This window comes from Lycorma delicatula, chromosome 8 (genome assembly GCF_047948215.1).
Source record: "Lycorma delicatula isolate Av1 chromosome 8, ASM4794821v1, whole genome shotgun sequence".
In the NCBI taxonomy this organism is placed as follows: Eukaryota; Metazoa; Arthropoda; class Insecta; order Hemiptera; family Fulgoridae; genus Lycorma; species Lycorma delicatula.
In genome coordinates, this window is record NC_134462.1 from 98144814 (window position 1) to 98164404 (window position 19591).

At 28.1% G+C, this 19591-nt stretch overlaps 1 protein-coding gene across 15 annotated transcripts in view; it reads right to left on the reverse strand.

Moving 5' to 3' along the window:
• Mbs (Myosin binding subunit) overlaps nt 1-19591 on the reverse strand; it is a 308562-nt gene that overhangs the window by 69111 nt on the left and 219860 nt on the right. Inside the window, exons 19-20 of one of the 15 annotated variants that reach the window (XM_075372618.1) lie at nt 12923-12976; nt 4267-4431 (exon numbers count right to left, since the gene is read on the reverse strand). The exons of 13 other annotated variants lie outside the window; for them this stretch is intronic. In XM_075372618.1, the coding sequence (XP_075228733.1) occupies nt 4423-4431; nt 12923-12976 (63 nt within the window). In that variant the 3' untranslated portion in view covers nt 4267-4422. Of the gene's footprint in view, nt 1-4266; nt 4432-12922; nt 12977-19591 lie in introns of those variants that run through there. One more of the 15 variants, XM_075372621.1, reaches the window with a different exon arrangement.

The window sequence follows — 19591 nt, forward strand, 5'->3', positions numbered from 1 at the left end:
TGCAGTACCACAAATTGAACATCGGCAATTCAATGTTTACTTTCAACAAGATGGCATAGCACTGCGATTTACAAGTTACATATGCACTACCTACATGAACAACCTACCCAACATTAGATTCTCGCCATCTAGATTCATTGATGTTACACTACTTGATTTCTTTTTTTGATGGTTTGTCAAAGAAAGGGTGTATGCAATAAAGGTTGCCAACATCAATGAACTAAAAAGAATCAAAGATGTAATAATTCTTTATATTCTTCGTAATGTGTAGTGTGATATTGAAATCATGCAGACATTTTACACACAACAAAAAGTGCTCATGTGAACCTTGTTTGAAGTTAATGTGAAGTAAACAAAACTGTTAGAAATGCTCTTTCAACAATAAAACATGCATGAATTTATACTGCTTTGTTATTTTTTTATTAACACCTAAATTGAGTTGAATAATTTACGATCACCTTGTAAATTTATATACTGGATGGGCGGGAATTAACTCCCTATTGAAAATTGTTTATAATGTTTTTAATACTTAACCGATTTTCAGAAAACAAAAGGGATTTTGTTCCTTGCAATGGTAGAATTTATTACATGATATCTCATTTATGTCATTGCAGGTATCAGTAGTGGAACATGCCGCAACATCTAACCTTGCATGAGCAGGCTCAGCTAGCATCCTGGTACAAAGTATGGTGGTCTGTGTTACACGTACAGAGATGGTGGCGAAGTGTGAAAGGACCTCGTGCCTCGAACGATGCATAGACCATAAGGAATTGCCACTCAAAGCTAATGGACACAGGTTCTGTATCAGATGTTAGGAGACGTAGTCGCCCCTCATCATTCAGGACGGAGTAAAATGTGCAAGTGGCTCAGGAAATTGAACTTGAAGTCCTCAGAAATCACAAAGACAGGCATCTTGTGAAAACGGTTTAACTCGACACACAATCCGAACTGTTCTGAAGAGAGTTGAATTTTTGTCCATGGAAACCACATTACTGCCAGAAGACTGTGATCATCAGTTGGAATATGGTGAGATGATGCTTGCTTGGTATGAAGATGGTCCGATAATTTCAGTATATCCTGTGGACAGATGAAGCTCATAATTGGGGGGGGGGGGGGGTTTGTTAACCAGCACAATTATTGGGCAATATAGGATCCGAGGGTGGTTGTTGAAAAAAGCCAACATTGTTCAAAGGTCACAGTGTGGTGTGGCATAACATCCACACATGTTGTGGGTTTATATCACAATGAATGCTCAATGATACCTTGGTATGTTTGAAGATTACGTTCACAGTATTGTATCCATCCACATGTGACAACTACAACAACCTGATCTTTATGCAAGATGGGGCCCTGCCTCAGTTCACAAGTCGTGTCTGTGTATGGCTCAACACCCATTTTCCAGGACACTGGTTGGGACGTCGTGGCCCTCTTGAATGGCCAGCAAGGAGTCCTGACCTAATACCCTGTGACTTCTTCCTCTAGGAGTGGGTGAAAAAGGGAGTTTATCGCACAAAACCAAAAACTCTTGATAAATTGTAGTAGCAAATTCAATAAGTTTTTGGAAATGTACCGCTGGATTATCTACAGAAGTCTGTCATAAACATCCCCGTTTGTTTACAGAACAAACGGGGATCTACTTGGGAACACCTTTGGTGTTTAATGATGTGCTTATGTGGAATTTTAGCAATTCATAACAATTTTCAATAGAGAGTTAATTCCTGCCCACTCTGTATAATTGATTAACTGTTTCATTTGTTTCCATTATAGTAAATCTAATTTGACTATTGACTTGAATCTACAAATATACAACGTATATTTTAGTTAATACATCTACATATCTGTAATTACACAAATGTTATTTACCCATACAAACAAATCTGTATTTTGTATTTGATGAAAATTAGCAATTTTGATACACTTGCTTGGGAGAGTCAATTCAAGTCCTTCAATAAGTCAATACTTATTAGTCAATACTTTAGGATTAATTAAGGATATTTTATCCAGGGATCCTAATAAAGAATTTTCAAATGTTAGAATGCAAAATAGATTGATAAATGTACATGTTTATCTTAATACACATAATTGTAGTTCTTTAATTATTATTGCAAAAGAGCACTCTTGAGGGTTTTCATAGTGCAACATGACACTGCCATTCTAAAGCAATTTACTAGTTCATGTGACAGCAGCTAAGTGATTAATATAAAACTACTACCCGCCTACTATGAGTTCAAACATTGCCTTACGACAATTGCAATACCAACTGTTACTCTGATATTTTTTGTTCCTACATTTTGCCTTAGGCAGCTGAATAACCCTGTAAACCCATATGGACTACCTGTGGGATGAGATCCTACATCTGGTCTGATGGTGGAATGCAGTAGATAACATATTTAAACAATCCAGAGAAAAAAGTAATATTACTGTGTAGAATAAACCTACTTGGGTTATAAACTACTGCTTCCCTCAGCCTAAAGTTCAATCAGCTACATGTTGGACAATGATGTTATTATCCGGCCACTAAAGGGTACATATCCGCAACTTGTGCTTGCAACATTTTACACACAACTTCCAGTCATATAACCAATCTGCACACTCAAAATTTAGGCTCCTGTGAATCTGACGTACATCAGCCATCACCTCTGTTAAGTCACAGACTATCATTCTGTAGCAAGTCCACGACTTGTATATAGATAATTAACAAAATTGTATTTGGTGAAAATTAGCAATTTTTATACGCTTGGGAGAGTCATAAATCAATACTTAAGGATGTGAGTAGTTCACTCACAGACATCTTGCCTGTAACTCAAAAGTCCAGCATGTATTCCACAAGCCCAACTGAAGAATGCAGAAATCAACCTTCTCAACATTCAGTGGAGCTTTAATAATCTTTATTAAAGGTGCTTCACTGTAGGGTTTGGACAAGGCTAACTATACCATATAATACAAACATCTGGCTCCAGCCTACTCCATACAAAGTACAGCTGTTCTGCTAAGGAGAGAAACTGTCAACATGGATCTACACAAGGCTATGACCACCTGGTTTTATGGTGTAGGAATTGAAGTCAGTGAGTAGACAAGTTGAAACCCAACAAGTAGTGTACAACAGATTAATTTTAATACTTACTCTTTTTAATTTAATATGTAATTTTAATTAATAAATGAGAAAAAGACCAAAGTAAAAGTTTAGATACTCTAAGTAACTTCTTATTCACTTCATGAACTCCTGTATTTATTTTTAAGATAAAGAGAAATAGGAAAATTGTTTTCTTATAAGTATACCATTGCAAACAAGACTCGATGATGCCCTCTTTGATAGCTAAGCAAAGATCCTTTACAGAACGATAAACCAAGAATGGGAAAGCATGCGTGATTTCATTTACTAAATACAGGAATGCAGCTGCCATTTCAATGTTATGCTGTTTTAACAAATCATTTTTTCTGTAATTATGGGATATCATTCTTATTTTATTTTGTTAGTCCCATCAAAACTGGTCTAAAGTGGCTGGATTTAATTTAGTAGTGTGGTTTTATTTAATTCCTCATACAGGACACTACACCCGTACAAGAATATAAAGTTTTTCAAAAAACAACATAAAAGGTACTTACACATAATATATAAAAAATCGACCAGTTTGTATTTACATTTTTATACAATGTCAATGCAAGGTAGAACAGAATATGCCAATGGCTATGTGACAAATGAGTAGCTTCATATATTCATCAGTTTCTATTAATCTGGTTGAATTTGGGAATTTATCCAAAGTTATCAAATATCATAACAGTTTAACATAATGTACAATACTGGAACAGTATTATAGCTGAATCTGCTAGATCCAATGCCTATTTGATGAGTAAATTAACCAATAATTTTGTTAGTTACAACAAACAACTATATTATAATTAAGCAGAAATTTCAAACCTAATTTTGGACCGTAAAACTGTCACACGCAAATGTATCAAACTGACCACAATTTTATAATGATGAAGAGTAGGTTGAAGTTTGACACAAAAAAAAGAGAAAAAAAAGGACAGGATACAGAAACTGTGGGTCTAGTCTTCCAAATTGCACAGTAACCTCCATTACAATTTGCAATTAGTTTTATATTCTCAGGTCAAATAAGTTTACTGGAAAATCTAGGTATGAGCTGTTCCTCAAAGTCTAGATAAAATGTTTATTCAACGAGTTAATTACATAACAATTTCACTAGGATAAATCAACAAAAAACAAACATGTTTTATTTATAAAAAAATCAACATAAATCTGTATAATTTAAATAAATCTTTATTTTAATACAACTAAAAAAAACTACATTTTACAACTTATAACCACATGTCGGTTAAAAATTTATTCCATTTCAAAAAAAAAGATAATATAACCAATGAGTTATCATCATACGAGGACAGTGTTTCTGATGTCAAAAATCAAAACCTCTGAAACACATAACCAACACTGATTCAGAAAAATTTAAATGAATATGTAACTGTTAGTTAATATTTGAACTCAAACTGCAAGTGCCAAAAAAAAGAAGCTGTTATGTGCATTCTAATTTAACCCTTTACATGCTGTAGGTCTGGCAGAAGCATTCCCTGGTTCATAGCTACAATTTAGCTACTTTGAAAGTTCATTGTTCTAAACATTCAGTATATAATCACTCATCAAAAAAATTGTGCAACTATACCGTAAGTATTAACATATAGACTTTACAAGGCTAATTTTTCTACCTGTTAAAAACATTAAAAAAATTTCATATGGTGGGGTTTTTGGGAATTTTGCTTATGTAAATATTACATGAAATTTCACTAAAAAATTTAGTGTTCCATTTACATTTATTATCACATACTCATATTTCAGTTTTTATCACTATAATTTGTTTTTATATGAAAATAATAAAAACTTTAGAGTACACATTTTAGAATTTAAAAACTTTAAGAAATAATTTTAAAAATGTTCTACTCACAACAGTTAATAAAATTCTGTTGCATGTGGTAAACCCAAAAACAATCAGGAAGACTTGGCTATAGGTATATCACATGTTAACACTTAACTATATTCTGTTTTCATTTTTTAAATGAAAAAAATATATATATATGGATAACTGTAAATCAAAACTTTTGATATGAAAAATGTGCTTATTTTTACTAATATATGAATATAGTGAGCCAAATTAAGGTAGCCAATAGTAATTATCAATTAAATAACATTAAAAATTCATACTTGGCAATTAAAAATTAAAAATATAATTTATAAGGGCAATATCTCTATACAGTAAGCAGCAAACATATAGATGTAACAATAAATATAATTATTTATACGTGATAAAAAATAAAAACAATTCCAATTCTAATATAAAGTGAATACATAAAATTTTGGAATATAAAACTACAGCAATTTTTTATCATTATTTTTTAATTTATGGAGAAAGAGTAATGCCAGAAAAAAATTGGGATATAAAACTTTGGTAATTTTTATTACTATGACTATTTTTTTAATCTACACAGAAAGTGTAATGCAGAAAAAAATATACAGAAAGTGTAAAAACAAAAAAAAATTTGGGATATAAAACTTTTTAGCAATTATTTATTATTATTTTTTAATAATAATAATTTTATGGAGAGTGTAATGCCACAAAAAACTTCTAAGATACAATAAGATAAAGAATAAAAACATTATAAACTCATTAAAAAGTTTTTAATTTGTGCAAACATGTTGTGCTGCTGCATGTACATAAAGAATGAAGTAATATCAATAGAATACCTGTGCCAGTCGCATGAAAAAGGTTAATCAACAAATATTAAACTATTGCCAGCAATATTTACAATTTTGTTTATTAATATATAAAATCAGTATTCACTGTCAATCAGTGTGCGCAGCTTTTATCTTTATCGAAAATAGATTACACATTAATACAAGTTATGTTAGGCAAGAAAATATGTACAGCAAGTATTAAACTGCACTTTCTTTTTATTACAGATTCCTACAACAAATAATATTTTTCCTACTTATATACAACAAAAATGACTCAGAATAATTCATCTTAAAACACAATAAAAAATAAATATTTCATTTACTTTTTCCAAATAAACATGATGATGTAAAAAACCATAATATGAACAAAAGACAATATTTATATGTAAAAACTGAAAAATGGGAGACAATAACTAGTACGATTTTAATACTACAACTCTACGTGAAAAATAAATTATGGATATCAATTCAAAGATTTAAAGCATCAGTAAACATATATGTGGAAGAAATACTTCTGTATTAAATAACATCTCTGTAACCATTCTCACATTATACAAATTATAAAATTAGAAAATGTAACAGCCAACAATAACACAACGAGAAAACAACACAAAACAAAAAAAAAATTGTAAATATAAACACATTTCTTTCTTTCAATTCTTTCATTTTTCATCTCACAGCGGTCTTTGATCCTTTCTTGCTTAATATTATCAAATAGGATTCATTTCTGATGAACTAATTCAATATGAATAACTAAGATTACAAATGTCTCTAAATGAAAATTAATGAAGTAAACTATAAAAAAGTAGTGTAGGAATTAAGGAAGATAAGTATGATGATTTGATCGGCAAAAGTGTTATAGGGAATCATTTTAACTACAATTTGGAATTAAATAGAAGTGTAATTAAGAATTAAGTGGAACAATATAGTTTTAGTCCAAGTATTTGGTTAATGAATTTTTTTAGAAGTTTCTCGATTCTGAAAAATCTTCTAACTTGGTGAATACTCTAATTGGAAAACCCTAGTAATAATTATAGTGAGTCCAAGAAATACACAGAATCTTGCTATATCATATGTAGATAACAAGAAGGGAACAAGGATTGGCTTGAAATGAAAAAAAAAATTGAAAGAAAGAAATTTGTCAACCCTAACACATTTAATATAGTAATGGAAAATATTACTAAGAAAATGAAATCACTACAATATGAATTTAACAAGATATTTACAACTGTTATGATTTAGAATGACAAATCTTATTCAGTACAAGAATAACTGGAGGAATAAAAAAGTTAATTGAAGAAGTGTGACTAGATTACTAGGGCAGAAAAAGTGAAAAATTAATGGTCTGAAGAGGAGGATGGAATTCCACTGAAAACTGTGCAGAACTCCATGTACCTGAGGGAAAGTTAATGATAGAAACATGAAAAAAAAGAAAATTAGATTACAAACAGCAATAAACTTCCACCAAAGCCATTAAATATTAATGGCTTTGAGGTAAAGAATTACACGCAAAACATTACAAGGCAGGAATGTTATATATATAAATTATCTGTCTTCCATGGATGAATGGAAAAATGGACATTGGTGAAAGAGAATGGATCACAATTCAGGTAGGAAAAATAAATTCCCTAGAAAGCAGAACAAGTAAGTAAAGAGGGACACAATAAGAAACACAGACATATCAGAACAGAATTGACAACAAATAGTTGAAGAAAGAAAAATTAATTAAGTCTATAGCCACAGGATTTACGAGTTCTACACGACCCATCCAAAAGAAGAGGTATAATGTATGAGGATCAACAAAAAAAAACACAATCAAAAGCAAATTATATTTCATGAATTTTTGTTACTTTAAATAATCTTTTTTAATAGGATTATTCGATTCATAATGTATTGGTTTTCCATATAAGATTATTTTTTTAAAAACTGAATGGCCAAACCATTTGTAAATGGAACCTTTAAAAAAGATTTTTGATTGCAATGACAGTTCATAAATAAATTTTTACATTTGTCTATTTAAGTATGTATAGCTTAGTTTGCTATGAAATATTAAAAAAAAATCCTTTTTAAATAAAATGCAACGCAGGTCCAATGGAAAAAATTAATAAATGATTTTAAGAAACCTTCAACATAACATATTTATAGTATACATATGTTATGTTTTAAGTATTATATTATACATATAATACTTAAAAAAGCTTAATATAAAGTATTGCTTAAGAACAATGAGAAGACCTTACATATCTTGTTACTTTTTTGTGTTCTTTTTTGATACCTATTTCTATGGAATAGAAAATATTATGAAGTGTATTAGATTAACCACAGAACATATGCTAAAAAATAAATGTTTTTTCTGCAGTTATAAATGCAGAAAAAGTAGGTTTAAAAAACATTATATATATTTTTATTAAATAGGGTTACACTTGCGCAAAATTCATTTTGCAAATATTTTCTCTGTTCAGTTTTGTTTTAATAATAAAGTTGACTTTTTTGTTTTTCACACTCTATTACATCAGTTTTCTCAGATTTAAATTCTCTATAAGTTTTGATAAAATTTATGCATTTATTAGTAATTTAACACAGTTATTGTACTTCAAAACTAAAAAAACGTGCTTGTTGTCATTGAATTTTTCTGTTTTACATTGAATATCAAGAAAATTGCGAGAGGTATAGTTCTGGGACCTGTTTTATACAATTTTTCCGGTCAAAAAACATACATTTACCCCTTGTACATATTGCCTTAAAATTTCAATATGACCTATTTCATCGGGGAAACTGAATCCAAAAGAGATTTTTTGCTACCTGTAACCTGATAAAGTATTTTTGGATGTTTATGAATTTTTTTCCTTATTTCAAGCTCTAGAATAGTTCCCAAACCAGAGAAGGATCTACTGGAAAACCATACAAGATTATACATCAGACTCTTAAAGAACATATTTTTATGCCTTTTTAAGTAATTAAATAAACCTCCTTTATTTTATCTCAATGAAACAAAACATTTTATATGATACTGTTTATGTAATTGATATTTTTGTATAAACTGTTAATTAAAAAGCCAGTAACTTTACAAATAAGTCTTATCCATCATGACGGTTATAAAATTTAAATACACTTTATAACACAAATATTAAAAATACAAGGAAATCGGTTAAAATTACCTGTTATACAATCTGAAGAAAAAGTCTTGCAAAAAAGAGGTTTTCCATAATTTTTTGGTTATCAAAAATGCATATTTAATATGACCGTAAAAATAAGTACAATGAACAATAATTTTATTAAACAACTGTAATTTGGTATACTATGTTGAATTTTTTTATGAATATGTAAGTAAAACACAACTAAGTTAAAAATGAATCATTTTTTCCTTTGCAATTTGATAATAATATTTAAGTTTAATTGACTTCATACATAATAAACAAATGTCTCCTTCCTTAGTGCTTTCTTGACATTTGCTCGCTTTTCTTCTATAGATCATCTATGCAAAAAATGTTTTTATTTTTATCATTCTAAAAACACATTTTTGCATTTAGTACTTGGCCAATTTGAGATAGCAATGCCCTAAAAGTCAATTACATGGAATCGGCAGGTTGAATACCCTTTATTGCAGTATACTGTCAAGGAGACTATGTGGCAGCTAGTGGTTTTCATCTGCATGCAAGCTTTAATTTAGATTATTAACTTTCTGTGGTTTTCAATCCTGTCCTGCTATGCTACCCAGCCAACTCATGTCTTCTCTTGAGGAAGAAAATGTTCAGCAGATAAAAACACCAAGATGATAATGATCATAAGATGTTATGCAGGCTGCTTTAAAAAAAAATTGCTTATGAGTATATCTACCTTATTTAAGTGACTAAAATCATTAGTCCCAATTATAATTACTGATAATGAATTTTAAATAATTAAATGAATTTTTTAAAGTGAAAAACACAAAGCCTGCCCTGAGTTTAAGAAAGTGTTCAATATAACAAAAACAACCATAGATACAATAAAACCAACCTTCAACCTAATAAATCAATTCCTGTATATCAATTAAGTTAATAAATGCTAAATAAAGTTTACCAGTACACTGTTGAAATTTACTTGAAGATAATAATAATAGTAGTTAAACAAAGACAGAAACTGTAAAAACATTGCAAAAAGTTCTATCTGTTGAACTTTCATTTCCTAAAAATCAGACAACATTCAATTACAGTTTTAAAAAGCCAGGTTCCAGATTTGTAACTAGTATTATTATTCAGAACACAATAAACGATAACATTAAAATACAACCAATTAAACTATGCTATGATCTGTTGACCTTACGGTTGGAAAGAAAAGCTAATTTCTTCAAAAAAATAAATAAATATATAAATGAAAATACTGTACTCTATGGTTTACCAACAGAGAGAAAACTTACAGTTTAAATTTTCAGTATTAGATTAAAAAAAATTACTGAAATAACCTCATAACAACTTAAGTCAATCCAGCACTGCAATAATAAATTCATTTTACATTTTCATATGTTAAATTTTTTTATTCTGTTTAGCTGTAATTCTGCACCAACTATGCTTTAATGGTCATTTGAAAAAGTAAATACATTACCGATATATGCATAGATACACATAGTGTATCCTTCAATCCTTATTTTTTTTTTAAATATGACATAACTGACCAATATTGTATATTAAGTTTAATAAAGTTAGATTTATAAAGTTTAATATTATATTTTAATTTAGAGAACAAAATTGTTTATATTCATGTTATTTAATTATTACATAAATCAGAATATTTTTTGATTTAGGTTAATATTTCTTAAAATCTTTTTACTGATGTAAGTCTACACCAAGTACAGAATTCTTATAAATATTCTCCTTCTCCTACTATCAGTATTAAGCGTAGTATCTTTTTATTCATAGACTTTAAATTTAAGTTAGTTTTAAACCATAATTTCTGGAATGCCCAATCTTCTGTCACTTGTTTAATGGTTTCCATTACTACTAAGAATCGTAAGACATTTATTCAAAAATTAAATTGACCTCACTCAAACCAAACAACAGAACTACTTTTTATTAACAATGGAAAATACTTTGGTGAAGAAAAAAGTTGCCTTATGCTTCTGTCATTTTAATTTCCTACCTTTGTTTAATGTGCACAAATAATATATATTCAAGTACATTGTATTTATGTCTTCAAAACAGATACTCTTTTTTTTAACAATTTAGTTAATTTATTTATTATCTTCACATACACATTTTACTATTATTTTCAAGAATTAATATGGGACTTCAATTAAATATCTACAGATCGATACATTTTCTAAATTTCTATTCGAAGTATAATTAACATACACGTACAACTGACTTTTAATATTACTAACACTGTGTCATTTATATAATCTAACTGTTTTAATTTCAGTAACACTCTTTAATTTTAATTTTGTATATTATCTAAACCTATAAAGTGTGTTCAGTTTTTTGTTTGTGTTGTAATAATTGGCTCATGCAATTTAATAATTGCTATTTTCAGTGGCTATCCGGTTATTGCTGTACAAAGTTTCCAATTTCTTATGAATCATAATTTGGATGCTGAAAATAATGAAGAGAGTTAAAATTAAAGCCTGTTTTGTTCGAATGAAGATGATAATTGAAGTTAAGAAGTTCAATAAAAAGGGGGAGGGTGTTTGGTCACTTTTTAAATATCTCCATAAAGGGTAAATGACCTTTAAAATATTTAGGAGTTGATAAATTATTTTGCGATATATAAATGATAAAAAGGGCAAAATAAATATTTCTTAACATAGATAAAAACTGAACTAAAAATATACATAATAAAACAATGATAAAAACTTTGGATGTAGACTTAGTTCTGACAAACTGTTTTATAAACATTAATTCTATATTTTGGGATTATGCTTTGTTCAAGGTTTCTATCTATCCAGGCAAATGTTGGGGGCAGTTCCTTTCTTTATACATTTAATGACACACCTACCGATCCCTGACATGCCTGCATAATGTAAGACCAAGTAATATCTGCATAAAATATTAATGTATTAAATCCTGAATAGTGAGATTTATCTAAGAAAAAAAAAATTTAGTAGTGGAAGAATATTTAATGGTAAAGTGAATCCTGTAATGAAATATTCAGTAATGAGTATTGCAGTGAACTCTAATATTTGGTTTGTACCAGTTGCACCACTCTGGAAATAACAACAGCTAAGTAATTGTATAATGTAAAAATATATTTAAAAGCATGGAAATACTGATCTGGTGAGCTTCTGATCAAAATAAAATGCTACTACTAACCACAATTTGACCTACAAATCTTTGCAATGTTAGCAATGCTTATGCGTAAGTAAGAAATCAAATTGTTATTGATCATCTATCTTCACATGTATGATTAAGTGTGGCTGAAGATTTTGCAATATCAATAATTAAAATTGACTCTCTCAAAAAATGTAAAACAAAATCTTTACTTAACCAACTGAAATGTTAATGAATGTGTACAGTTTTTAAAAGACTTAATAAAGAATAGACGGAAATGGGTGAAGTAAATCGTAACATAAATGGAACACCATATTAACAATAGCTGAATAAATAAACAAACAAACAAACAAGCTGAAACCACTTAACAATTTAACCGATGCAAATAAACATTTCACAAGATCCATTAAGATATACAAATACCAAAATTTAAACAATATAAAACCATTAAATCAACACCTTTTAACATCATACGAGTAAACAACCGTTTTAAACAACACTTAACTAACAGAATAGTATACACATGAAAGAGTAGCCATGTTTTTTCTTTCAAAATACAAAAAGAAGCTAAAACAAACAAAGAAGAAAAACCCATGAACAACAAAACTAGCCTAAGAAATAGAAGAATAACTCAATTCATTACTGCATTAAAAGTATTAGATATATTAACAACCTACAACTAACTTTAATTTGCTAACTGTAAAATAAGCACTGTAATAAAAATGCTGACTAGCTTTGTTAATTAAAAACTAAATTAATTAATAAAAAAAATACGCTAAACTAATTCATCAGTAAAGAAAAAAAAATAGTATTATATAATATTACAAAACAATTATAATAAATGTTATAACAAAAAAAAATAAAGAAAATAATTTGAATAAAAAAGCAATTTGCAATTATTTTCTATAAATGTAAACACATCATCATATTTTCATACCTTGCTTTTAATCGGAATCGTGTATGTGTACTGACAGCAGCTAAAAACCCATGACTGAAAACACGGTATAATAATGTTTAAAAATATATTTTTAAAAATTTAATGAAATAAATAAACGATAACCAGAAGAGATATAAAATGAATAGTATGATCCAATGTTCACTAATTATCGAGCTGATTAATGAAGAAGAAAAGATTAAGTAAATTCATGGAAACAAAAATAAAGAGTGCATGTTTGTGTAAATGAGAGAGAGTGAATGTGTGTATGAGAGAGAAGAGAGAAATAGACATAGATAATCTTAAAATAGAAATAGAAATTTAAAAAAATATATTTATATATAAACAAAAACATAATCCAAAACAAAAACACTGACTTAAACAACCTTAAAATTAATTCTGAATTTCTAAAATTCTTAATTATTTCAGTTAAAAGGTAAATTTCCCTTCGTTTATTTTAAATAAACTAAAATACAAAAATTAAACTACTATTTAAAAAAAAAGGTATTATACAAAAAAAATACATCACTACAACCTGAAGGTTTGGCAAGAGATGGTAATCAAATAACTTACAATTTTGAATACACATAAATACTTTACTTCATCGTGCATAATATTTGATTGGAAAGTAAGTTAACTGCTTTGTGAATATTTCTAATTAAAGTAAAGGCTTGAAAATAGCCTTTTTAATCTTAAAATGTTAATGTTGAAAGACTTTTAAACTTTACAAACACTTCAGATTAATCATAGTAGATACCTGACTGGACAACCACTTGATCTGGCTGCTCACTATAATGAACCCTTAACAGACTAAAAATAGGTGATTGATGATTGCACAAAGAAAGAGATATTTATTTATTCCTACCTAATTTATACATCTTAGCATTAGTATTTAACACATTTTCACTCTCCCTTCTCAACTAAAACTCACACCTTCTTTCAACTAAAATAACTAATACTTTAACCATTTTATGTTTACCAAATTTTCTGCCTATACACAGTATTCTAGTCAATGTAAATGTAATTTTAAAGTGAGGATTTAAAATACTAAAAAAATATTTTTTCTGTATCATTCAACTTGCTCAAAAAATCTTTTTCTATGTAAACATATAATCAAAGATTTCCATCATTATAATTTTGGTTATGTAGCGTGGTGTTAATAATTAAATAATTACATAAAAATATTCTGACTGAAGTTGTTACACAGCGATGTGTGATGATGATGTTACTTTATATGTATTGTATATGTTACAATTCAAATAAGTAATGCATCTTTAAAAGCACACAGGTTTAATAATAACATGACAAAATAAAAAAATAAAATCAACTTCTTAAAAAATCCATAGAAGTGGTTATAACAAAAAAATATGAAATATTGTTACTAAAAATATCATGTATGAAATTATTCGAACAAAAAATGTAAATTATAAATTTAAATAACAACATTCATTTTTAAGCTCTACTATAATAAAAAACAAGGTAAATTATTTGGAAGAATAGAAGCTATGTTGATAACATGAAAGAAAATAAAAACTCATAAAATTCTCGTACCAGAACCAAATAAAAGTTTAACTGAACAAATCAACTTCCAAATACAATAAGCTTTGATGTCTCTTAACTGGGCTATTATTGCCATGGCATTGTTAATACTTAAGGATTAAAGATACAGTGAGGTGAAACATTTTGTGTCAACATTTTAATTATTATTTATCGTAATGGATTTATCTAAGCAATAATTAAACAAAGGAAAATAAACGAGATATGTTATTTGATTTTTACAAAATTATTTAAAAAATCACAACAGCTGTTTCAGTACAGTACCTTCTTCAGGTGATACAAACAGAAAATAAAAGTATAAAACTAAAAGTAAATACAATGAAAAAAAGAAATACAAAAACCAGAAGAGGTAAATGCACAAATATATAAAGAGTAACAATAGGGAGTAGTGTAACGGTAATATATAAATTTAACAGTACATAATATACTTTCTTATTACCCTGAAAACTAATCAATTACAAAAATTGAGGTAGTTGAGGCATTGAATGATTGTTTTAATCAAAATTATTTTGAGTATAACAATAATATTTACATTCTGAAGGAGGGTTTAATTATAGGTAATCCACTTAGCCTGTTAGCTGCTGAAATTTTTATGAATGATTTAGAAAAAAAAAATTGTGCTCATCCTTTTTTAAATATTTCAAATTTTTATACAGATACATAAATGATATTTTTGGTTGTTTTACAAGTAGCTTGAGACGATTAGGAATATTCTTGAATTATTAACACATTACACAAAAGTATAGTTTTTATTTTGGAAGTTGCATAAAATAATTCTATTATCTTTTGAGATTTGAATATTACTAAAATCAATAACAAAGTGAATTTTAGCATACATCACAAACCATCACGTACCAATGGTGTTATTCATAGTATATCACTACATCCATTTGCACATAAATTGGTGGGTTTTTATAGTTACATTCATAGATTGTTAAATATTCCAATGTCAGGGAAAGAAATTTTGGGAAAGAATTTAATATTACAAGACAAAAAGCAGTGTAATAGCTACAAAACAAGTATAAGTGATCAACTGTTTCAGAATAAATTATACAATATTGCAGTTAGCAAAGTTTTTCTTTCATCAAGTAAATCATTCAAGCACTATACCACTGTATACGGTGGCCACTACATTATGTATTAATTATATCTGTATATATATTTATTTAAATTAAATTTTTTGTAGTACATATCTCCTCAGTACGTAAAATCTAGCTATTTATATAAAAAAATACTTTGAATTAAGTACAGAATTAAAAATCCTGTACTTTGTGGAGTGGCTGAATACGTTTTATATTATATTTGGCTATATAATATAATAATATTAGCTTAAATTAAAATATATTAAAAAAAACCTCAGTAACTTTTTAATAATTTATAAAAATAAAAACTACTGTATAACCAAATTAACATTGCATTTGGACTTGATAGACACAGCACTGTGACTCCAATCAAGAGCGTTAGGTTAAACAATTTAACTTCACATTCAGGAAAAATGTAAACAGCTTTATAATATTTTTTGCATTTGTTTGATTTTGTTTGCATAAGGATTTCTTACTGAATCCAAGATAAATTATATCAAGTTCACCTCACAATGATATCAGAAAATTTTGTACTTCAGTTTTTCTAATACCTTTCAACAGTAGTTTGTTGATTTAAACTGATTAGTATAACGCATTATCCACAACAATACAATTTTACAAAATGCTAAACAAAAGTTTTTCTCAAATCTATTTGGAGTTTTCAAAATTCTTATCATCATGGTAATCTGATTTTTTAGATTTAAAATTAAATATAACTTGAGCATTTGGAACAAATTCACCCTCAATGCCACTGTGAATAACTGCCAACTATCATCGTCGGTTCTTGTTGTTTAAACATTGGTTTCAGTAGAATCTTGCCTGCAGCAACTTACCGTGTACCTAGCATGAATTTATGTTTCATCTAAGTAAATAATCAGGTGCTTCAATAAAGGCAGATCATTGCTCCTTATCGATCATAAATATTTTTCTCTCCATGCTAGAATGTTTTTTCATGAGAATTTTCTTTTTTCTTTACATTTCTTAAATTTGAAACCAGTTTTAAGTAAAAGTGTTCTTAGACTTTACCTATCATCTTTTTCAATCAAACTAATAACTTTTTTATAGACCAAATTTCTTCCTTCGTCCTATAAAAACTGTTCTTCTGATTACACCCTAAACAAAATCAACAATAATTTTTTGACTACTTCGTTTTCTATTTTTTCCAGGACTTAAAATAATATACTTTCACTATTAACATTCTTTGGTTCTATTCTGATGTTGCAGATAGTCCATACTGATTTTCCAATAGCTGCAGTCATCTTCTCTTTGAACATTCACTAAAAGGAAGAAATTATCTGTTTTTTTCTCTTCATAAAAGTATTTAATAACATTTCTATATTTGCTATGAATATATAGTTTTTTTCATATTTACAGACTGTCTTTGTTTTTTCTTTTGTTAGCTATAAAAGATGCTTGTAACCGATCTGTTCTTGTAACCATATGACTGTTGATTTAACCAGTGGTTTTAACATCTTTAATCACTTTTTTTCTGCATACAATGTTAACTTGGTTGTACTATACTTTACTTTCAAAGTTGAAGAATAAAGGTTACACAAAAATTTCATTTGGAGCACACTTAAATCCAGGGTTTATACTGCAAAAATAATTATAGAATATTTATATTTATAAACATTATTTATATTAGATATACTACATTTATTAAATGTTTATAAGTGTATACATTCCCTTTAATCATAATCTGTAACTGAGAAAACCAGATTAACATAAAAATGAGCAGTTGCAAATCTGATTATAACATTCATATTCACAACATGAGATCACAATCAACAAATACATGTATGGACAAAGCACCCTAGAATTCTGGAACGAGTAAAACAACAAATTTCCTTTAAATATAAACTTTTGAGAAAATTAAACTTTTCTATAGGGTTAAATGTTTGAAAGAAACAATTTTTTAAAATATTTTCTTAACAAATAAGTTTTGTTAAAGGGAGTTTGTTTACATGGGAATTATAGATTCTGCAGTTTAATCTTAACATAATGGTATATTTAGAAATATTTAATTTCCTCATTCAGCATGAATGGTATTATATAAAGTAATAAATTACAGCATTCACTACAAGTATATTTCAGAAAACAGTATAACAGTCCATGTTTTTGAGTAAATTAGCATTTAATACCCCAATTTTATTTTCATATAAAAAATTGATTGAAATTTTATATTTGCTGTAAATATTACAGTAAAAAAATTTTTTGCTACATTTAAATAAAGTATAGTTTCTATACAAAGTACGATTTGAATATTGGTCTGTACCGATACTATCCTAAATCTTTGATTTGATCGAAATGATTTTATAAAACTAACTTAAGATTTTAGGTATAAACTTATAAAAACAAATTTGCTAATGAAATCCATAAAGAAAGACTATACTAAAGTGAGCGATTTGTAAGATATTCCAAAAGTCTCCAGCTATGTAATCTAGGTAGGCACATCCCTCATTTACAGACTCATGCAATGAGTGTACTTGTAACTAAATATCCATCATGTTACATACAGTATATTCAGTTAATGTTATATTAATGTTCAGTTCTGTAAATTAAATATGCTCATGTTTGCTGACATCCAGGTCATGAAGTTAATTAGAAACCAACAACGAAACAGTAGTGTAAAGGGGAGTCATTAGCATTAAAATACAATTGGATAGGCTGGACATCAAACTATCAATCTCCCTCGCAGATAAGCTAGCACAAACCATTTGCACCATTCATGTATAACTGAAGAGGATTGATTACACAAACAATTCGGTTAATAAATTTCATACAATCACTTTAACTCAAAGAGAGGTTCCATTAGCCATTGAAGCATAATTAAAAAATAAAATATGACACTAGCATTTTCTACATTTCTCTTAAGTTTTATTTCAATTAAACATAATAACAGCAATATTTATTGTCAGTTGCACTTCTATGAATGGCATTCCTAAGTTACAAGCATTTTATTATTTAACCACCATATATAAACGTGACAAATTATTTTCATAATATTTTAACAGGCTAAGTCTTAATGTAACCCAAAATTAGTCAGTGAAATTATAACATATAATGAGTTAATATAAAACTAATAAATCTGAAGACTGAAGAAATTACTGACATGAGACACAAGTCACTCATGTCTTGATGGCCACAACTGTTCTCAGGAATAATAAACATCTGTGCCAGACTTTATAGATAGTGGTTTCCGTTACCTTTTTTATTAAATAAACTGATTGAAAAGTAACATCCGAAGCCTATGTAACTGCAGTTTATATTCTGTCCTACAAATGACACCTTCATTCTATTTACTGTAGACGTATAGTGAATATCATTACTCTAAGGGAAAGCAACTGTTAAGGTCCAACCTGTTAAGGTCAGAACTTAAACCAAAACAACTGTACATTAAGTGTATTAGGTGTACATAAGATACCACATACAGCCTTAAAAGTGTAAAGCAGTTGATCCTATTTGTCACAAATTGTATAATGGACATTTATATTGCCTCTAGTCACGTACGGATACAACAACAAAAACAAGTAATCCTAGGAGAAAATTTGTTAAAAAATTTATTTTAATGAAAATTATATTTTCAACACTTTCTGGCACTACTCAAAGAGAAGTACTTGTATATTTACAAGTCTTTGGCGTTAGAAGATCACAGACACCAAAATTATGTTATGAAAATAAAAATAAACAATCATTACTCATATTCTATTACAATGGTAAAAATTGTTTTTTTCATATTCAGGCTCTTTTTTTTTAAGTTCAAAGCATGTGTTGTGTCAATAGAGATGATTAATAGAATACTTAAATTAGGAGCATGTATCCAGAAAAAGGAGAGATGAGAGATGTAGAGAAAAACATGTTTTTACACATAATCATTAGCTGAGCAGAACAGCATTACCAAAACAAAAGAGAATTACATTTAACTCATTAAAGCTATCTACTTTGATTGATTAGTTAAACTATGCTGGATTCAGAACAAACTGCATTAACCTTTGCTCTTTATAATGCTTGAAGATTTAACAAATTCTTTGAT